Source organism: Emys orbicularis, chromosome 18 (assembly GCF_028017835.1).
Source record: "Emys orbicularis isolate rEmyOrb1 chromosome 18, rEmyOrb1.hap1, whole genome shotgun sequence".
Taxonomy (NCBI): Eukaryota; Metazoa; Chordata; order Testudines; family Emydidae; genus Emys; species Emys orbicularis.
Window position 1 is genome coordinate 2,913,130 of NC_088700.1, and position 18,251 is coordinate 2,931,380.

General features: G+C 39.1%; 1 protein-coding gene across 1 annotated transcript in view; it reads left to right on the forward strand.

Annotated features, from left to right (window-relative positions):
* The first annotated feature begins 753 nt into the window (after positions 1–753).
* The window catches only part of NR6A1 (nuclear receptor subfamily 6 group A member 1), a 183,716-nt gene continuing 166,218 nt past the window's right edge, over positions 754–18,251 (forward strand). The window contains exon 1 of the mRNA XM_065418818.1: positions 754–826. Within this exon, the coding sequence (XP_065274890.1) occupies positions 754–826 (73 nt within the window). The remainder of the gene's footprint in view (positions 827–18,251) is intronic.

The window sequence follows — 18,251 nt, forward strand, 5'->3', positions numbered from 1 at the left end:
AATGTCCAACCTAAACTGCCTTTGCTGCAATTTAAGCCCATTGCTTCTTGTCTGACCCTCCGAGGTTAAAGAGCACAACTTTTCTCCCTCCTCGTTGTAACAACCTTTTATGTATGGTCCAAGACTGGACCAACGTAGCAATAAAACACTCTGTAGACACGTTAAATGCCCAGTGAAGGTGACTCTGGGGATCAGCTCCATTGCACAGTCACCAGCTGGTTGTGCCTATTCATAAACTCTGTTGCATATTCATGAGCCACTAGCTGTGCCTATGGGCACCTGGGTCCCCAGGTTCTGCCCTTGAGGAGGGGCATCCTGGAACAGTCTATTGCGCTCCAAACATGGGGGGGGGAAATCCCTGAAGCTCACAACCACAAAAGAGGCTTTTTGGTGTCCTCCATGGGGTGGCCCTACCGCCCTTTGGGATACAGCGTGCCCCTTGTGCCCAATCTTGGCCCGTGCTTGGCTGGCGCATAAGCAGGTTTCGGGGGCAGTGGGGTCTGCTCTTTCTCTTCCCCCTGTCCCCAGATCCCAGGTGGTGCCGCCCCGCCAAGCCTGGGGACTACATTTCCCGGCATGCCCTGGGGCAGCGTGGCTGTGCGTGCGGGGGGCGGGGCTCCGCCGCCGGGCTCCCCAGGCAGCGCTGCCTGCGGCTGCCGGGCTGGCTGACAGGAGCGCCCCGGAGGGAGCGATGGGGGAGCGCGGCCGCCGGGGCCCCTGAGACCCCGCCGCGCCCCAGCCCCGGCCTCCGCCATGGAGCTGGAGCAGCCCGGGGAGCACCCGGAGCCGCGCGCCGCCGCCGGGGGCAAGGGGTCGCCCCGCAACGGTAGGTGTCGCCGAGACCCCCTTGCCGGGTCCCGGGGCTGCCGCTCCGCGGGGCCCGGCGCGGGGCGGGCAGGCTGCGAGCGGGGCCCCCACCCCGGGGGGACGGGCGCCAGGCGGGTCCCGCGGGGCGAGCTCGGGCCGGGGCCCGCGCGGGGGGGTCATGGCTCCGCGGCCTTTGTTGGGGGGGGCGGGGGTTGAACTTTTGAACTTGGGGGGGGGGGCGGCCCGGGCTGTGTCCGCCTGGCGGGGCTCTGCCGCGGGGCGCTTGGGCAGAGCGGAGCAAACCCCCCCCCCCCCCCGCCTCTGCCTGGAAGCAGCAGCGGGGCGAAGCGCGGGGGTGGGGGGTTGCCTGGGTTGAGGGGCTTGGGGGGCTCCCCGGCTCCCGGTGACTTTGTTTCCCAGGTACTCAGGGGATCGGGGGCCAGGCGCCGCCCGCAGAGCATGGCTTGTTATGTCAGTTACATTCGCTCCCTAAGCCTTTGTACCCGTCATTCAGCGCTGGGGTTTAAAGAACACCAATAATGGTGATTTTGACTCCTAACCACATTCCCAGTTCTCTTTGAATGCTTCCTTCTGCTACTTCCTCCCCTGGCCAGAACCAGCTTGAGATGTCAGTGATCAATCTCATGTGTAAATAGTATTTGAATATTTTATAACTGTAGAGTTCAGTGGTGTTCCCTCTTGTTAAACCGTGAATCAATAAACTCTATACAAATGCAACCTTATATTGTTATGTGAAACTTGACAAAGAAACCTGTAGTAACAAATGCAAAAATCATGGGCTCTTTCTGCACGTGTGCTCAATTCTTGCCTGGCAAAATTCCTTGTGGCTTATTTTGCAACAAGTTTCCTTTTATACAGAGGTCTATTATCACTGTCAGGTTGTAATACAACTCAAACTGGAGTTTAACAAGAGATACTAATCTTGGTGACCTTTTTAAAGATAATAACTTGGTTAGTTAACTCAGATCAGTAAAGTTCATGGAACATTGTGACTTGTAGAAAGGTGGGTGAAGTTTACTGACTTTCTTTTCTGATGAAGAAGAATGTCTAGATATTAATTCCCTCCAAAAATAAATCAGTTGGTTTTATGCAGCTGTTTCTAAAATATACCATACTGAAGGGGTAGGAGTGTAATGTATATTTTCTAAAAATGCAGAAGAGGAAACAATTTTATAAATCCTGAAATGTTTCACAATTTCACTTTTGGCAAACCTCTCTGATTGTTTTTTATCCCTCTTAAAGGGATAAAATAGTGTTTTTGTTTTTTGTATGTGTGTGTTCATCTTCTACTGTACCTCTATATATGCTGAAGCTGGTCTGGTTCAAAATTTTCTCCTTAGACATTCCTGAATTTCTAGGCTGCATGGAATTGTTCTTTGAGCATGTTGGATGCTTTTTCTTCCTGGCTGTGCTGTTCGTCTTTTGACTTTCAAAGGCACAGTTTTGGACATTGTTCAATTTCCAATATTCATTTTTTTTTAAAGAAAGACTTGTTAGAAAATATTCTAATTACATCAACTTGAAATCTGTTCAGTTTAAAAAACAGCTAAAAGTAGCAGGTACCAAACCTGCATCTGAATTCCCCTACCAATTTTTGTGGTTTGCAATCAAATTTTTTTTTAAAAGAAAGTATATCTTCCCTGTGTCTGTGAAGGACCCACACAAATAAGAGAAGCTGACTATACAGAGGAAACAGTTGATACTAACCAGACACACATTGCAGTAAAATGCATAAAGCAAATAATTTAAAAAAGAAACTGTTTTCTCTGATTTTTTGTAATAGTAATGTAGGTGTTATTTGTAACAGTAAGTTTTTAAAACAAGTCAGTGGGATTTTAAATAGAGTACCTCTTCTTAAAGCTGCTAAAAACAAATCTTCCTCTTAAGGAAATACTGGATTGTGTCAAATGTATATTATTACACCTTTAATACTTTGCCACTTCTCTAAATTAGAGTTAACTTTTTGATTCTGTTTTGGGAAATGTCTATTGCTGTATGTGTGCATCCTCAGTAGCACAACAGTGTTCAAAATGTTTTTCCCATGAACAAATTTTTGCCCTTAAGCAATGCACATTTTGAATAACCTTGTTTATTACAGACTACTAAAATAGTTTAATTGTTTAAGGATCAGAATTGCTTATTTAAGTGTAGTAGTCTTCTTAACTGCAGCCACAGCTAGTGAGCTTACCATATTAGAAGTGTTTTGAATGGATGATATAACAATCTATTACTTTTTTTCTTGCAATAAAATGTGAAATGCTGGCATAGTATTGAGACATTGCTTGACCTTCAGTCTTTCTAAATCCTACAGCAGGAGTGGGAGGAGGAGGAGATTATTGACTTGTCACTTTGTAAACTGAAAAATATCAGTAAACAATATTGAAAATATTGAGAATCTGAATATTTTATTTCCTAATAAAGATTGATATCACTCTTAGCTTGATTAATTCCTTGAGGTACAATATTTTGATTGTTTTAATTGCATTTTCTACAAAAACAGAATCTAGAAATTTACGGTTGTTTTCTAATATTTCATACTGGGTGAAATACTAAGAATATTTAAATAGGATTGCATTAATGGTGGCTTTGGCATGTTTAGAGAAATAAACTCTTTACGTAGTTTGTTACTGTGGTAACCTATAAAAACTTGCATCATAATTTAATTAACATTTTTCATGAGTAAAGCCTTGTTAGCATATGGATGTGCAGTTGTATAACTTCAGTTAAGCAATTAAAGTTACAACTCTTTAAAGAGTATTTTGCATATTTCAAAACTTAAGACAGATGGTGATTTTTTTCTTACCCTTTAGAGAACATGTTCTTGCCATTGTAAAACTGAGTAGAGAAACATAGGTAAAATTCATTTATCTTCACAACTTGTTTAAGTGCCAGAACATAACTGTATAAGAGAACTTAACAATCATACAGGACTTTGACCAGTACCTTTATGATTACAATTGATTTTAGAAAATTGGTTTAGGGCATTATATTGTGGTATGCATTCCTTCTGAACTAATAAAAAAAGGCTGTTGAAAAACCACTTCTAAAAACCATTTAAAAAAAATGATTTCAACTAGCATTGTTTGCTCCTGAGTGAAGACAATGTATAATATAATTAAAACAGTTTGTGAAAACCATTATGCCCTGCCTGTACTAATCACAAAATGTGCTAGCTGAAATTGATTTTAAAACTGTTTTTAAATGGTTTCTGAACACTATCCATTGTAGTGTGAATAAGATCTCTAAAGACCTTTACTTCTTGATTATAGTTCTAAAACAGATGTATTTATATATTAGAAAACTGTCACATATTTTGAATAAAACAAAAATTCAAGGAATTTGTTGACAAACAAACTTCTTATTTGAATGAAGCTTAGAGTGGGAAGAAAGGAGACTAGTGAATGTGTGTGTGCAGGATTTTCAATGACAATTTATTTTTTAGTTCCATAGCTTTCCTGGAAACTTCATTACATATACACCAAGACATTCTTTTTGCAACTTCTCAGCTATTGACTATTTTGCATCTGAGAGAAAGCATTCAATAAACAGACGAATTTGTTGCGGTGTAGTAAGATCTTAATTTACTTGCTCTACAACTTTTCTTTGAAGTTTGAAAAAAATGAAGCTGGTGAGTTGTACAGTGGCAATGCTATCTTCAATGCCTCTGAATAAACAAAAGTTACTATGTTGTTTTAAACAGATCAGATTTGCTTGTTGAATGTGGGTGGGTCTCTTTTTGAGAAAGCAGACCCAATAACAGAACATTGGAGTGAAAGCTGGGAATGGTATGAGAAACATGTAAGTTATTACTAGTCATTAGACAATATTTAACACTCATATAATTTGATTTGAGGATATAAAAATAGACAGTATTTTCCCTGAGCATTTAAGTTGAACTTCCTGATTTTTTTTTTTTTAATACTGTAATCAAGAAAATGATTATTAGGTGTCTTCTATGAATGAATATACCAGTAAATGAAGGTAGCAGTGTACATTCAGCAGAGGTACAATGTCAGCAATATCTGAAACTGTAACTGTATAGTTTGAAAAACCTTGTATTGCTGATATCCGATGAAGTGCTTCAAAGTTGCAAGGTGATGAGAAAATGAGGGGAAACTTTCAGTTATGCTTTCTTAATGATAGGGAAGTAACTTCATCTTCAAAATGCATTTATGGATTGTCTTAAAATGATATTTTGTGTGGATGCACAATGTAAATTTCTGAATTGTTATTAAATGCCTTAACCACGTGAGTGTTTGTCGTTATGATGTAAACCAGAAACTCATTTATAACAGCATTCACCAAGAATGAGAACAGAGTTTATCCTGTTGATAAACTGATTATTTAAATAAAGCCTTTAGCAGTGTAATCTGGTCATTCTAATTAACAGGCATTTACATAAAAGACTGGCTCAGGGTTTCATCAGATGGTTGCTGGTGAGCCAAAATGCATTCTTTCCCTGCAGCTGTATTAAACTAGCCTTTTGATCCTTCTTTTGAGCCCTTAAGCTATAGTGGTTATCACTTTGGAAAGTTAATTGAGGAGAGAAATTAGTTAGGGGGGAAACCCTGTCAGGTTGGTCTTCAATCTTAATATTTTCAGTTATCCAAATGAAAGAATTTCAGAGGTTTTTAATGAAGAAATGACTGCCAGTGATGCATTTTAAAAGAAAAATGTGCTGCTGACTGGTTAGGTAGAATCAAGAGCTTTAATTTCCCCCACTCTATAAATAACTCTCATCCCTTGCCTGATATGAAAACAATATATTGTTGACCATAGAATTGTCTTGGAAATAAGCTTAAATTTCAGAATCTCCAAAAAGTTAGGCTGGGATTTGAAAAGGTGGAATGCCCTAGTTCTGTTGAAATTCAATGCAAGTTGAACACCTAACTCCCTTAGACACCTTTGAAAATCTCAACTATTTATTTCTATAGAAATGGTGAACTCATAGTTGCTTAAGTGATACATTTCTAGTTAATGCTTCGTATCAATATTCATTTTGTAGAGAGATGGGCACCTTAAGTTGACTATGTAGACCCTTTTCCTCCGTAAACATGCTGAAAAACAGACCAATTTTCTTATGTCAGACTGAGGATGAGTTGTTGTGGTGCACTTTTCTTGGTAAGTTTATCTTGTAGAGTGTACATGGAGTATTTTAAAATATCTTGTAAATATATCCTGGAATTGCCCAGCCCTTGGGACCTAATCACAACAAACTCTCCTGTTACATTGAATCACAGAAGCTGTTCAAGAAGAAACCGCAGATGGCAGTAGTAGTATATATTTGTCTTGGAGGCTGAGATTGTCTTTAGGTTAGTGTGAGGCATTCCTTATACACTGTCGATTGACCAGCTGGCAGGTGTAATATCGCCAAAATTGAAAAAATGCTCAGCATGTGGGTTTTCCCCCCCCCCCCTTAAATTGTGAACGCTTTTGGTAAGTTCCATTGAGTTTGTATTTAGTGTTTCAAGTGACAGTTTCCTGAGTTCACAACTTTATTGTAATTCTTGTGATATTTGTGTTCTTTAAAACTGCCATTCATGGAGCTAAGTGATTACATGAGGCTCTAAACTTTCTTTAAAAAAAAAAAATTCTAACCTTCATGGTGCAGTGAAAAGTTGAATATATGACTGGAGTTCCCCTAAAATGCTCAGGAACCCAAACTTTATTATTTTCTAAAAATCTCTTGTTTAAGCCAATCTTGTGATTGGGGGTAGTGGCTCATGATTTTTTTTTCTTCATATTTGGGGTTGGCAGTTTAGTAACAGACTTACTAATTTTGTTGTACAAAATTGCATCTTCACATTTGAATTAGTTAGTTGGCTGACTTGAATAATATTGCAGAAAGTTAAAAGTAGTTAAAAGCATTAAGTGCATAGACTTATTTTGTGAAATGTATGAGTTAGGGAAAGATTCCAAGTAGGGACTCTCTTTTTTTTTTTTTTTTTTTTTTTTTTTTGTCCATGGGTAGCTTCATTTGATGTAGTATCAAATGACTTCTAAAAAAAGTAATGCAGTGTCCTTGATTTAATTTATCTGTAAGAAGTGTAGTGATCTAACTCCAGTTTTTGTGCGTTACTGATTTGCAACAGAATAACATTTTGTTTGCTGAAAATTATAAGGATATTTTTCATTTACAGGGCTAAGGATTTATGTGCAAACTTGGACTGAGAATAACCCTTAACGCCTGCTTTGGTTCCTGAATCCTTAATTTACTGATAGGGCTTGATCTTGCAAACTCACTTCTTATTATACCTTATTCAGCTGGTATTGCTGCAGACTGAATTGGGACTACTTGTATAACTAAGTTTGCAGGATCTGTACATTGATGATTACATAAATTGAAAGTAGGACTGTAGATTAATCACAGTTAATTCTGTGTTGTAATTGAAATCAAAGTATATATTTTTGATTACAAATATTTGCACTGTAAAAATGATAGAGTATTCTTCAATTCACCTCATACAAGTACTGTAGTGCAATCTTTGTTGTGAAAGTGCAATTTACAAATGTAGATGTTTTGTTTTTGAGTGCAGTTATGTAACAAAAAAAATGTAAAACTTCAGAGCCTACAAGTCCACTCAGTCCTACTTCTTGTTCAGCCAATGGGGGAGGGATAGCTCAGTGGTTTGAGCATTGGCCTGCTAAACCCAGGGTTGTGAGTTCAGTCCTTGAGGGGGGCCCCTTAGGGATCTGGGGCAAAAATCAGTACTTGGTCCTGCTAGTGAAGGCAGGGCGCTGGACTTGATGACCTTTCGGGGTCCCTTCCAGTTCTAGGAGATAGGTATACCTCCAGTCTCCAAGTTTGTTTACATTTACAGGCCCTCTTCTTATTTACAGTGTCACCAGAAAGTGAGAACAGGCATTTGCATGGCACTTCTGTATTTACATGCCAGATATGCTAAACATTTGTATGCCCCTTCATGCATCGGCCACCATTCCAGAGGACATGCTTCCATGCTGATGACACTCGTTTAAAAAAAAAAAAAATGCATTGATTAAGTTTGTGACTGAACTCCTTGGGGAAGAATTGTATGTCGCTTGTTCTGTTTTACCGGCATTCTGCCATATATTTTGTGTTTATAGCAGTCTCGGATTATGACCCAACACATGTTCATTTTAAGAACACTTTCACTGCAGATTTGACAAAACACAAAGAAGGTACCAATGTGAGATTTCTAAAGATAGCTACAGTACTCGACCCAAGGTTTAAGAATCTGAAGTACCTTCCAAAATCTGAGAAGGATGAGCTATGGAGGAGCATGCTTTCAGAAGTCTTAAAAGAGCAACACTCTGATGCAGAAACTACAGAACCCGAACCACCAAAAAAGAAAATCAACCTTCTGCTGGTGGCATCTGACCCAGATAATGAAAATGAACATGCGTCAGTCCACACTGCTTTGGATTGTTATTGAGCAGAACCCGTCATCAGCATGGACACATGTCCCCTAGAATGGTAGTTGAAGCATGGAGGGACATATGAATCTTTAGCGCATCTGGCATGTAAATGTCTTGCAACGCTGGCTACAACAGTGCCATGAGAACGCCTGTTCTCACTTCCAGGTGACCTTGTGAACAAGAAGCGGGCAGCATTATCTCCTGCAAATGTAACCAAAGTTGTTTGTCTGAGCGATTGGCTGAACAAGAAGTAGGACTGAGTGGACTTGCATTTGTAAGTTCAACTTTCATGATAAAGAGATTGCACTACAGTACTTGTATTAGGTGAACTGAAAAATACTATTTTGTTTTTTACAGTGCAAATACTTGTAATCAAAATTAAATATAAACTAAGCATTATACACTTCGTATTCTGTGTTGTAATTGAAATCGATATATTTGAAAATGTAGAAAACATCCTATTATTGTTTAACACTGCGATTAATCAAGATTAATTTTTTTAATCACTTGACAGCCCTAATTGAAACACATGAATTTTGATTTTAAAACAAGCCTTCTATTACCAAAATTTAAACTTTATCTAATTCAGTCATTATATGAACCCTTATTTTCCCCCTTGAAATATTAAACCAAGCCCCCGATCATTTGCATCTCTTGAAAGTACAGTGGTGACTTCCAGAAATGTGGAAGTGCGAACTCCAGGGTCCAGGTTGATTTCAATTTGAGTAACAGGATTCTGTCTCCCTGAATTGTTGCATCAGTTGGATAATATACTCTTCAGTAGTTATTTTAAGCAATTGTGTAGCAGGGCCGGCTCCAGGGTTTTGGCCGCCCCAAGCAGCCAAAAAAAAAAAAAAAAAAAAGCCGTGATCGCGATCTGCGGCGGCAATTCGGCGGAAGGTCCTTCACTCCGAGCGGGAGTGAGGGACCGTCCACCAAATTGCCGCCGAATAGCTGGACCTGCCGCCCCTCTCCGGTGTGGCCGCCCCAAGCACCTGCTTGCCAAGCTGTTGTGCCGGCCCTGTTGTGTAGTATTGCTGTCAGATGTTCCAATGGCTTTTGTGTTGCACTCCAGAAGCCATTGTCTTTTGGTGCTGTGTTGAGATTTTGTAAATCTGTAAAAAGTTAAAAAATTAATAGTTTTAGAATGTTTCCCCTCTTACAATTTACCCATATTTATCAATAGTTTTAGCTTTTAATCATATTTGCTAAATAATCAGGCAGGTTGTACTAAAGGTAATTATTTCCTTTACTAGATTAATCTTGATTTACTGGCTGACCCCTTAGCCATCCTGCTTCCCTTTCGCAAGTTAAAATTGGAAGCGACTCTCAAATGGTGCGAATAGCAATTCTCAGGCCTAAGATTGTTATCAAAGATAAAAAGAGATGGGTCAGCTAGCAGAAGCTATACTCCAAGCTACCCTCTGTACTCTTTTTGTCATGTCATCCAAATACCAGAAGCAGTTTAGTCTTTGCAATAGAAAGGGTGATTGCAGAGGTTTGGGATGGAGAAGTCTGACTTTTGAGTAACTAAATAACTGTAAGAAAGATCCTTCTTACCTATTCCTCATTTTTAACTGCATATTTTATTGAGAACAGTTGAATCTGTTTTTTGTTGTTGCAGAGCTTTACTGAGAACAAATTTAAACGTGCAACACTTCTTAAATACATATTCCTCTGCCACAGTGTTGAACAGTGTTAATCATAGATGCCCTTTAAGGTTAAAGGGCATCTATAATGTTTAACACTGTTCAGTTCCCTGCCACAGAAAACCTCATTACGTACTTCAAATGTGATAATTCTCAGTTGTTGTAACAACACCTGTTAACATAAAGGATAGAGTTACAATTGGGGAAGAATGAGCCTTTGAAAATGAAGCAAACTTTCTATATTATGTTTTTATTCTAACTTTGGAAGAAAATGTTAGCTTCTTTGTTTTATATTAGATAGTGAATATATTTCCATCCTGTCTTTCTCTCATAGTGGATGTACCTTCATTTTCACATACTAATCTTTTACATTATATTTTTACTAACTCAATTATTTTAAAATATAACTTCTCGCTATGACTTTGTAATTAGTTATAAAATCATATTTTTCAGTGAAATAAAGTAATATAAAACTCGCAGACTGCACTGAATATACCACTTCTGAGAATATATTTTTGTAGTGAGAATAAGGTGTTAAGTACAAGTCAATTACTCTGTTGTTAAGGAGTTACAGATTATTCTACACAATAGTTGCTAGGTAGAAGTCATTCCACAGTAAAGTAGCTAACTGATCTAATGTCACATCATTGTTATTTAGATTAACAGTTACAAGATCAGTCTAAAACTCTGGTGTGTGGTGAAAAGGCAACAGTGTCTTAACCAAAGTTTGCTTATAGAGTCCCTGGCATCACGGTTAAGGTTAGGTTCCTTTTATAGATCATCAAAATAGTACCTTTTTGTGTGTGCTGTGTACATACTTTCTGAGAATAGGCTAATTATCAAAAATCACCTGGATCTTTGGTGTTCAGATTCTCTTTTGGGTATAAAGAGAAGAACCAAGTTTTTTTGCTTGTTACCATTCTCTCCCCCCCCCCCCCTTTTTCTGGGGTAAGGCAAGGGCACTTCTTTTTTTCTTCTGTACATCATCACTAGGCCATAAAGCTTGAATTTTCCCTTACTACGCCTGTCTCTAACAGGACAGGTAGTGTTGATGGAAATCCTTAGTACCCTAGGGCAGGGGTTCTTAACCTTTTTCTTTGGGGTGTTTCTACCCCCCTCCCCCATGCTATAATAACTCCACAGTCCACCTGTGCCACAATAACTGGTTTTCTGCATACAAAAACCAGGGCCGGTTAGTTAGGGGGTAGGAAGCAGGTCAATTGCCTGACCCCCCACCCCCACCCCATGCCATAGGGGCCCACACAAGGTTACATTGCTCAGGCTTTGGCTTCAGCCTCGGGTGGCAGGGCTCAGGGCCCTGGGCTTCAGCCCCATGAAGTAGGGCTTTGGCTTTCTACCCTGGGCCCCAGCGAGTCTAATACTGGCCCTGCTGGGTGGACCCCCAGAAACATGCCCGGGGGCCCCGGACTCTTGATTGAGAATCACTGACCTAAGGTGTAAATATAATAATGCTTTAGTCAGCATATACAGACAGCAACTAAGACCTAGAAACAGTGATGAACAATTCTTCCCTGTCTTGAGGATGAGCTAGTTGACATAGGTATCAGATGGTAGAGACCTATGCTTGTGATTCTTTCTATATGTAATGCACCCATTTATTGAAAGACTAATTTTGCCTATTTTTCTAAAGGCAGTTTTTCTGCCTTTGGACAAGAAGTGTTTGAAACTTTCCTTGAATCCCTTGAAAGTTAGTATTATGTGATAGCAGCATAATACTTAGAGTCTCTGATATTCATTTAAACAGGGACCTTTCCTTGAAAGAGTTTGGGGAGTGAGTGAGCTGATGTCTGTAGCAAATTCACAAAACTCTTTGACAGGCCTGTGCTGATGACACTGATTCTGTACGGAAACAAGGAAGTCATCTCACAGAGTCACAGTATAGTCACTCCTTTGCCCTCGGGAACGCAGTACTAATTCAGTGCTTATCAAATGGAACAAAGGGAATGTTGGGAATCTACTTCATAATAAATGTTTAATGTGTAATTTAAATAGTCCTATAAAATGCCAGTGGCCAACATCATGACAGTGTTTCACAGAGCTGGGGGAAAAAATCCAGGGTGGTAATCAGGAGACATCTATTTGGTAAAACCGGTATATTGTAATACTTAGGTGAACATTTGGGAAGCTAATAAAGAGAATCTGCATAAAGTCTCTTGTGTTGTCTTTTGGCTTTTTATAAAGAACATGCATTTTTTCCTAAAATGAGGTGTTTTGCAATTAAGTACAAATATTAAATTGCAATCTGAGGTTGAAATTATTGGACTTAATGGAATGATGCAGTTATAGTTTGAGCACTGAATGTAATCTCAGTCCTGTATCTGTACACATGGAATGTGACTGCCGCCTTAAGGATCTTTGTAATCACACTTTGTACCTCACTGTTGCTCGATGACTTATGAAGTTTTAAGTCCATTTTCATCTTCTTATTTATCTGGTATCCACTGTATTAGTTTGTCACCAACTTTGGCTTGGTTTTAGGATTCTCTGCTCATTTTGATGTGTGCAGAGGCTTTATATGTTGAGCTCTCCATATCCTAAGGAGATGATCACCTTTAAGATTTCAAATGCAGAATGTATAAAGTCAAAACTCTTCATGTATTAAAGAAAACTGCTTAACAGAAAAAACCTTCAGGTCTGTTTGCTGGCAAGTAAAAGGGACAACCCAGCAGGAAGAGGGGCCCACATCTTGAAATATTCATCAATCATTTTCCTGGCACCAGGAAACGAATCAGTCTTTTAGTGGGTAGAACATGATCAATCACATAATGTGGGAAATTACAATCATTTGCCCTACCCAAAATGATGTCGTTATGCTGATAGTGAGTCGGAAAGGTAGCTAGCTGTCTTGGTGCTTATTGAGAACTAAAGACTTGCATATAGCTCTTGGTGTAAAGGAGTTTTTAATGAATAAAATTATTTAGCATTCCATATATAAAACTTGCCTTAAGTTAAGAACTTTGACATCTTTAGAACAGGTTTTAGTCTGATCCAGAGTTTATTCTCCCTGTAGCCCTCTGTTGCTGATATGTGATATATTTGCATTTTCCTGCAATATAAAATGGTTGGATTTTTTTGGTTTGTTTTTCTCGTGTGTGTGTGGTGGTTTGTTTGTTTTTTAATTGCATCTAACTTTCAATATATATGTGCTTTTTTGTCATAAGAGAATGGAGGATTCTACTCCTGTTTCAACACCATGCAGTGGGGGTTCTTGTGACTTATGAATAATTATTTATATCTCAATGTATATTGGCAACAGTAGGGCAGAACTGCACCCCGACACTTGTATCCTCTTGTTTATAGCTAGAATATAGGCTTTAAAAAGATCAAGATTTTTATAAAGTTTTGTATCTAGGATGCACAATTATAACTAGTCAGTCACTGTCAATATGTACAGTATGTTATATTGTGCAAGATATTGCTACAAGCAGGTAAGAGGTTATTGGAAAAGAGTTCAGATAAGATGCTGCAAGTTTTAATGAGTGAGTGGCTTGTAACTTTGTCCTCGTCTACAATAAAAACTGACAGGAATGTGACACTGGTATTTACTACTAGATATAACTGCCTAGTCAATTAGTGGAATTCATTGGTTGGAGAAATGAGTTCCTGGGGTCTCTGCAGAGAGTGTTGTTCATTGAGTTTTGTTTGCAAGGAAACTTTGAGGCTACTGGGCCTAATTCAGACATGTTTATGGAGTTACACCTGTTCATGCTGGGTCTGAATTTGGCCCAGTGACTTTAAATGGTGGCAGAGAGAAGGGCTTCAGTTGACAGTTTGCTTGTAGAGATGAGGGGTTTCTTGGTGTTTAGGTCTATAGTAAGGATTCAGTGTTCTCTGCTTGAAGGTGTATTTAGTTTGAATATTAGTATTACACTAAGTGAGCAGTTTGACTAATCCGTTAGAATGATGTGTTGGTACCCTTTATTATAACTCATTTTCCTCCCACTACATCACTCTTGAGTAATCTTTAAAAAAAAAAAAAAAAAAAAAAAAAAAAATGTAGTAGCCACTTTGAAAGGACCTCTGCCCAGAATAGGGCACTAAATGGTCAGGAAAATGACAGATGTTTCATCTGGTGGGTGGCCTGGTGAGGAGAACGAAATGGTCTAAGCCTACACGTGTAGGTGCCTTTTGTTCCTCTTTTTCTTTTCCTCCCCCCACCTCTCCCACACTTGCAATAGTGGCCAGCAGAGCCTTACCTCCAGCTGGGAGAGCAGAACACATGGGCTGCTCTGAGGTTGCTCTTTCTCCCTCTGTGTAGTGTCAAGTAGTGGATGGTAAGGACAAGAGGATTTTTTTTTTTTTTTTTGGGTCTGGCAGCCTGGAGAACAAGAGACCTCAAGCTTCTCTCTTGGCAGATAGCAGCAGCTGCTGCTGCTACTGGGCTTGCAAAAAAACCGCTGTGCAGTCTTTGTGGAAAAGAGGAGCATAGTTTTCTTTTTTGGCAATTGAAGTAGGACATTAAATGCATTGGCCTAGCATACAATGTACTGGGCTCACTTCTGTTCACTACCATAAAACACCCAAGGGCATAGTCCTAGTCAAATATACTCCATATTAGTTGGGGAGGAATGTGTTATTTGTAATAAAGACATTAGAAGCTGTCATAGGGTATTTTTCAACAGAGCTTTATTAGTCTTACGTTAGCAATGCATAATTGTAAGAGGAAAGCTTAATTACAAAATACAGGATGTTAATAGACTAAACTGCAGAACTCTGGCAGATCTTCAGACTGCAGTCTAAGACAATGTTTTACACATGTAGATGTGTCGAGTTAATATCCTAAACTACAGTGTGTCTGCACATGTAATTGACAATATTTTAGTCAAATATGTAAAAAGGAACAAGAGTTAAAAGCTGCAACTCTTGTTTCCTATTAAAAATGACTGTCCTTGGATGTTGCCAGTGCAGATGTTTAACATATTTAATAGTGAGCAAGCCAGCTGTGTTTTCTTTCAAAATACTGAGAGCAAAATCCCAAATCCTAGTTAGTAATTAAAAGCCTTAAAATGACCTTGAATCCAACCAAACTACAAAAGCTGTCTTGAAGTAAATTTATGGTTTTTGTTCATTGCAGAAGAGGTTAGGTAGAATTATGTACTACACTGTTTGCTAAAATATTAAGTGGTAGCCTTGGGTGAACACTGAAGATCAGAAATAATTAATAAGAAATGCCATTAAAGCACAAAAGAGCAGCACAGAATGATTGCAAGCCATTTCTTTTAAAATGACTGGAAAAGTAGAATAGTTTGTGTGGAATTCAGAACCAAAGATTGTAAAATTGCTTGTTCCAGTCTTACCTGACTGGAAATAAATTCCCTTTTAAAAACTTACATTTAAAAATGAGAAATAGTAAGCTTGCATTCAGGGAGGAACCAATCAGTTTTAATAGATTTTTTTTTTTTTTAAATAGGGAGCTAACTCCTTTTTTTCCTAGTCAAAACTGTGATAGTTATGAATATTTAAATAGTATTTGTATGTATGAAAACTGTAAGGGCTTGTCTAAGCTTGAAATGCTATAGCGTCACAGTTGCATTGCTTCAGTGTAGATACTACTTGTGCTGAAGGGAGGGGTTCTCCCATCACGACCGGTAAGTAATTCACCTCCCCCAAGAGGCAGTAGCTAGGTCTTCCGTCAACCTAGTGCAGTCTTTGCTGAGGGTTAGGTTGGTTTAACTACACCACTCGGGGTATGGATTTTTCACACTCTTGAGAGATGTAGATAAGCAGACTTAATTTGCTAGCATAGACTGTGTTTAGACCCGATCTGTTACTCTGAAAACTAACTGTCCCAGTTCTGTGGCTTTCTTCTATACTCTGGAATGTTTATTTGCAGAAGCTGATTTCCCCTCCCCCCCCCCAGTTTAAAATCACTACTAAAGGAAGCAAATAGGTAAAGAGCATTACTCCTGTTAATGTTCATATTGGATCCCGCACTTCATTGTTCAGGCTTAGCCTTGAACTATTACCTTATTGATGATTAGGAGTCTTGACATTGTCTCTGTAAGAACTAGGCTTGGCTGTCAATAGAGGAGATAACCCTTGTCCCACAGCATCATAAAGATGATAAATTGCTGAAGGATGAGCTAGAAAGCACATATATGTATTTAACATATACATGTATTACACTATGGCTAGATGAGCTGTTAAGATGGGTTTTAAGTATACAGAATAAGAATATTTTTGGCATATGTGCACATACAGGAACACTAGTTCTAACTGAGTAATGTATCATGAGAATACAATTATGAAACGATGGACAGGACCTAGACAATTGAACTTGTATTTCAAGATTAATATATCATAGCTTAGAGCCAGTAAAAATCCAACCAAAATCACTCCTGTCATATCTGTGGTAACTGTGGAAATGAATCTTTTTGAAAACAAAAATAGTTGGCAATAGTCTAGGGCATTACCTAATGTCCTGGCTAACATTTCCCTTTAATAAAACTCTAGGGGAGATTTACAAAACTGCCTAAGGGATTTTGGAGCACAAGTCCCTTAATTCAGTGGGATTTGTGCTTGGAAATCCCTTAGGTATGTATTGCAAATCTTTCCTCTAATATATGTATGTTAGTGGTTGAGCATGTATTTTTTTTTCTTGCTTTTACCTGCATTCCATATGTGGTTAATGAAGCAAGAGTTTGATAAGTATTTGGGATAATTTTGAGACAGTAAGGAGCAATATGTTCAACTCCTTTCTCTTCCATCAACCTAATGGCATGTTAACACTCTCAGTTTAAAAAAAATACTATTAGTTTTTACTCTTGATCTTTATTTTTGCAATTTGAGCAGATAATCTGTCATAGCAAAGTCCACCATGTAAGCAGCAGTCTGGCAAACTTTTTTGCTGTTTGCTGTATTGCAGGATGATGTATTTAGGTTAAGTAACTTGAGTGTTTTATGTTTTTAAAGGTCCCACTTTTTAGAGTTACTTCCTTTAAAATAGGAGAGACTCCATTTTTGATGGTGTTGTGAAGAGTCAAGCGTCTTAGGCCTTGTCTACGCTACAGATTTACTTTGGTATAGCTACACCACTGAGAAACGTAGCTATACCGACCTACCCCCAGTGTAAATTCTTCTGTCAACCTAGCAGCCATCTCTTGAGGAGGTGGATTACCTACGCTAATGGGAGAAGCCCGCCAATGGGCAGAGACAGTGTCTACGCTGAAGTGCTACAGTGGCACAACTGCAGTGGTGCACCTGTGCCACTGCAGCGTTTTAAGTGTAGACATACCCTAACTCTTGTAATCATGAGCTGTCCATTATGTTCAAAGACTGAATTATTTTTTCTGCTTGGTAAGCTATGCTTCGTGTCCTATGTGACTTTTGCCACAAGATGTGGTTTCCAGTGAAGAGAAACTCAGTCCATTTCCTACTGCCATGTTTCAGCTAGTAGACTTGATGCCTACAACTGAGTTCTAGTTGCAGAGAACAGCCTAACTGGTTAAGTCCATGCTAGCAAATGACTACAGGTTGTTAAATACAATACAACATGCCATGCAAATGTGAGTTTGAAGGGATTTTTTTTTATGCTGGCTTTCCTGGTTTTGTTATGGTGTGCATTGAAGAGGAACCTGCTGCTGATTGGATGGTAGTGTATTGGACTTAATTCCTTGTGGTCAGCTTGCGAAGTAGCAGCAGCTCTGAAGGATACTACTTGCCTGGTTCTTCTGTCTACAAAGCAAATAATCAAGTTGGCTGAATAAATTGGCTCAGAAGAGAAAGCAGGAAGGTAGAGGAACTGTAAGTCCTTACTGTAGAGGTGCTCTCTGTGTGTGAAATGTAGAACTGGCCCTGGATGATTAGAGGGTGGAAAAATTAATGAAATCTAAAATATACAAATAAAGAGCTGAGGAGAATAACGGGGTTTTAACTGCATGAAATTGATGGGCTTACTTTGCTACACAGTACTTTGCATTGGTGAAATGCTTCATAAACATGAAGGTTAAATTTTCAACCTTGGCCTCTAGGTTTGGGAGCCTAACTTGGGACACCATTGGCTTGGTGAGTGGAAGTAGAGAGCACCCACCATTCTAGTTGAATAGGCACTGAGCGTGGGTGCCACTGCTGAAACTCAAGCCCAAAATGTCTCCGATTGCGCCTCCTAAAAATGGAGGCGTCCATGATAAAGCAGTCACTTCTGAAACCTTGGCTGAAATATACAGATGGAGGAAAGTGAAGTGCTGAAACTGTCATTTATCTAGGGTATAAATCTGTGGGTCTGCTGGGAATAAAAATTGGGAGTCTTGACTCCCAATTTGTAGTTCTACCACTATGCAAATATTTTAAAGCAATATGTTACAGAGATGGTCTCAGTCAGGTAAAACATGCAGCAGAAAGATTAGTCTTTCCATT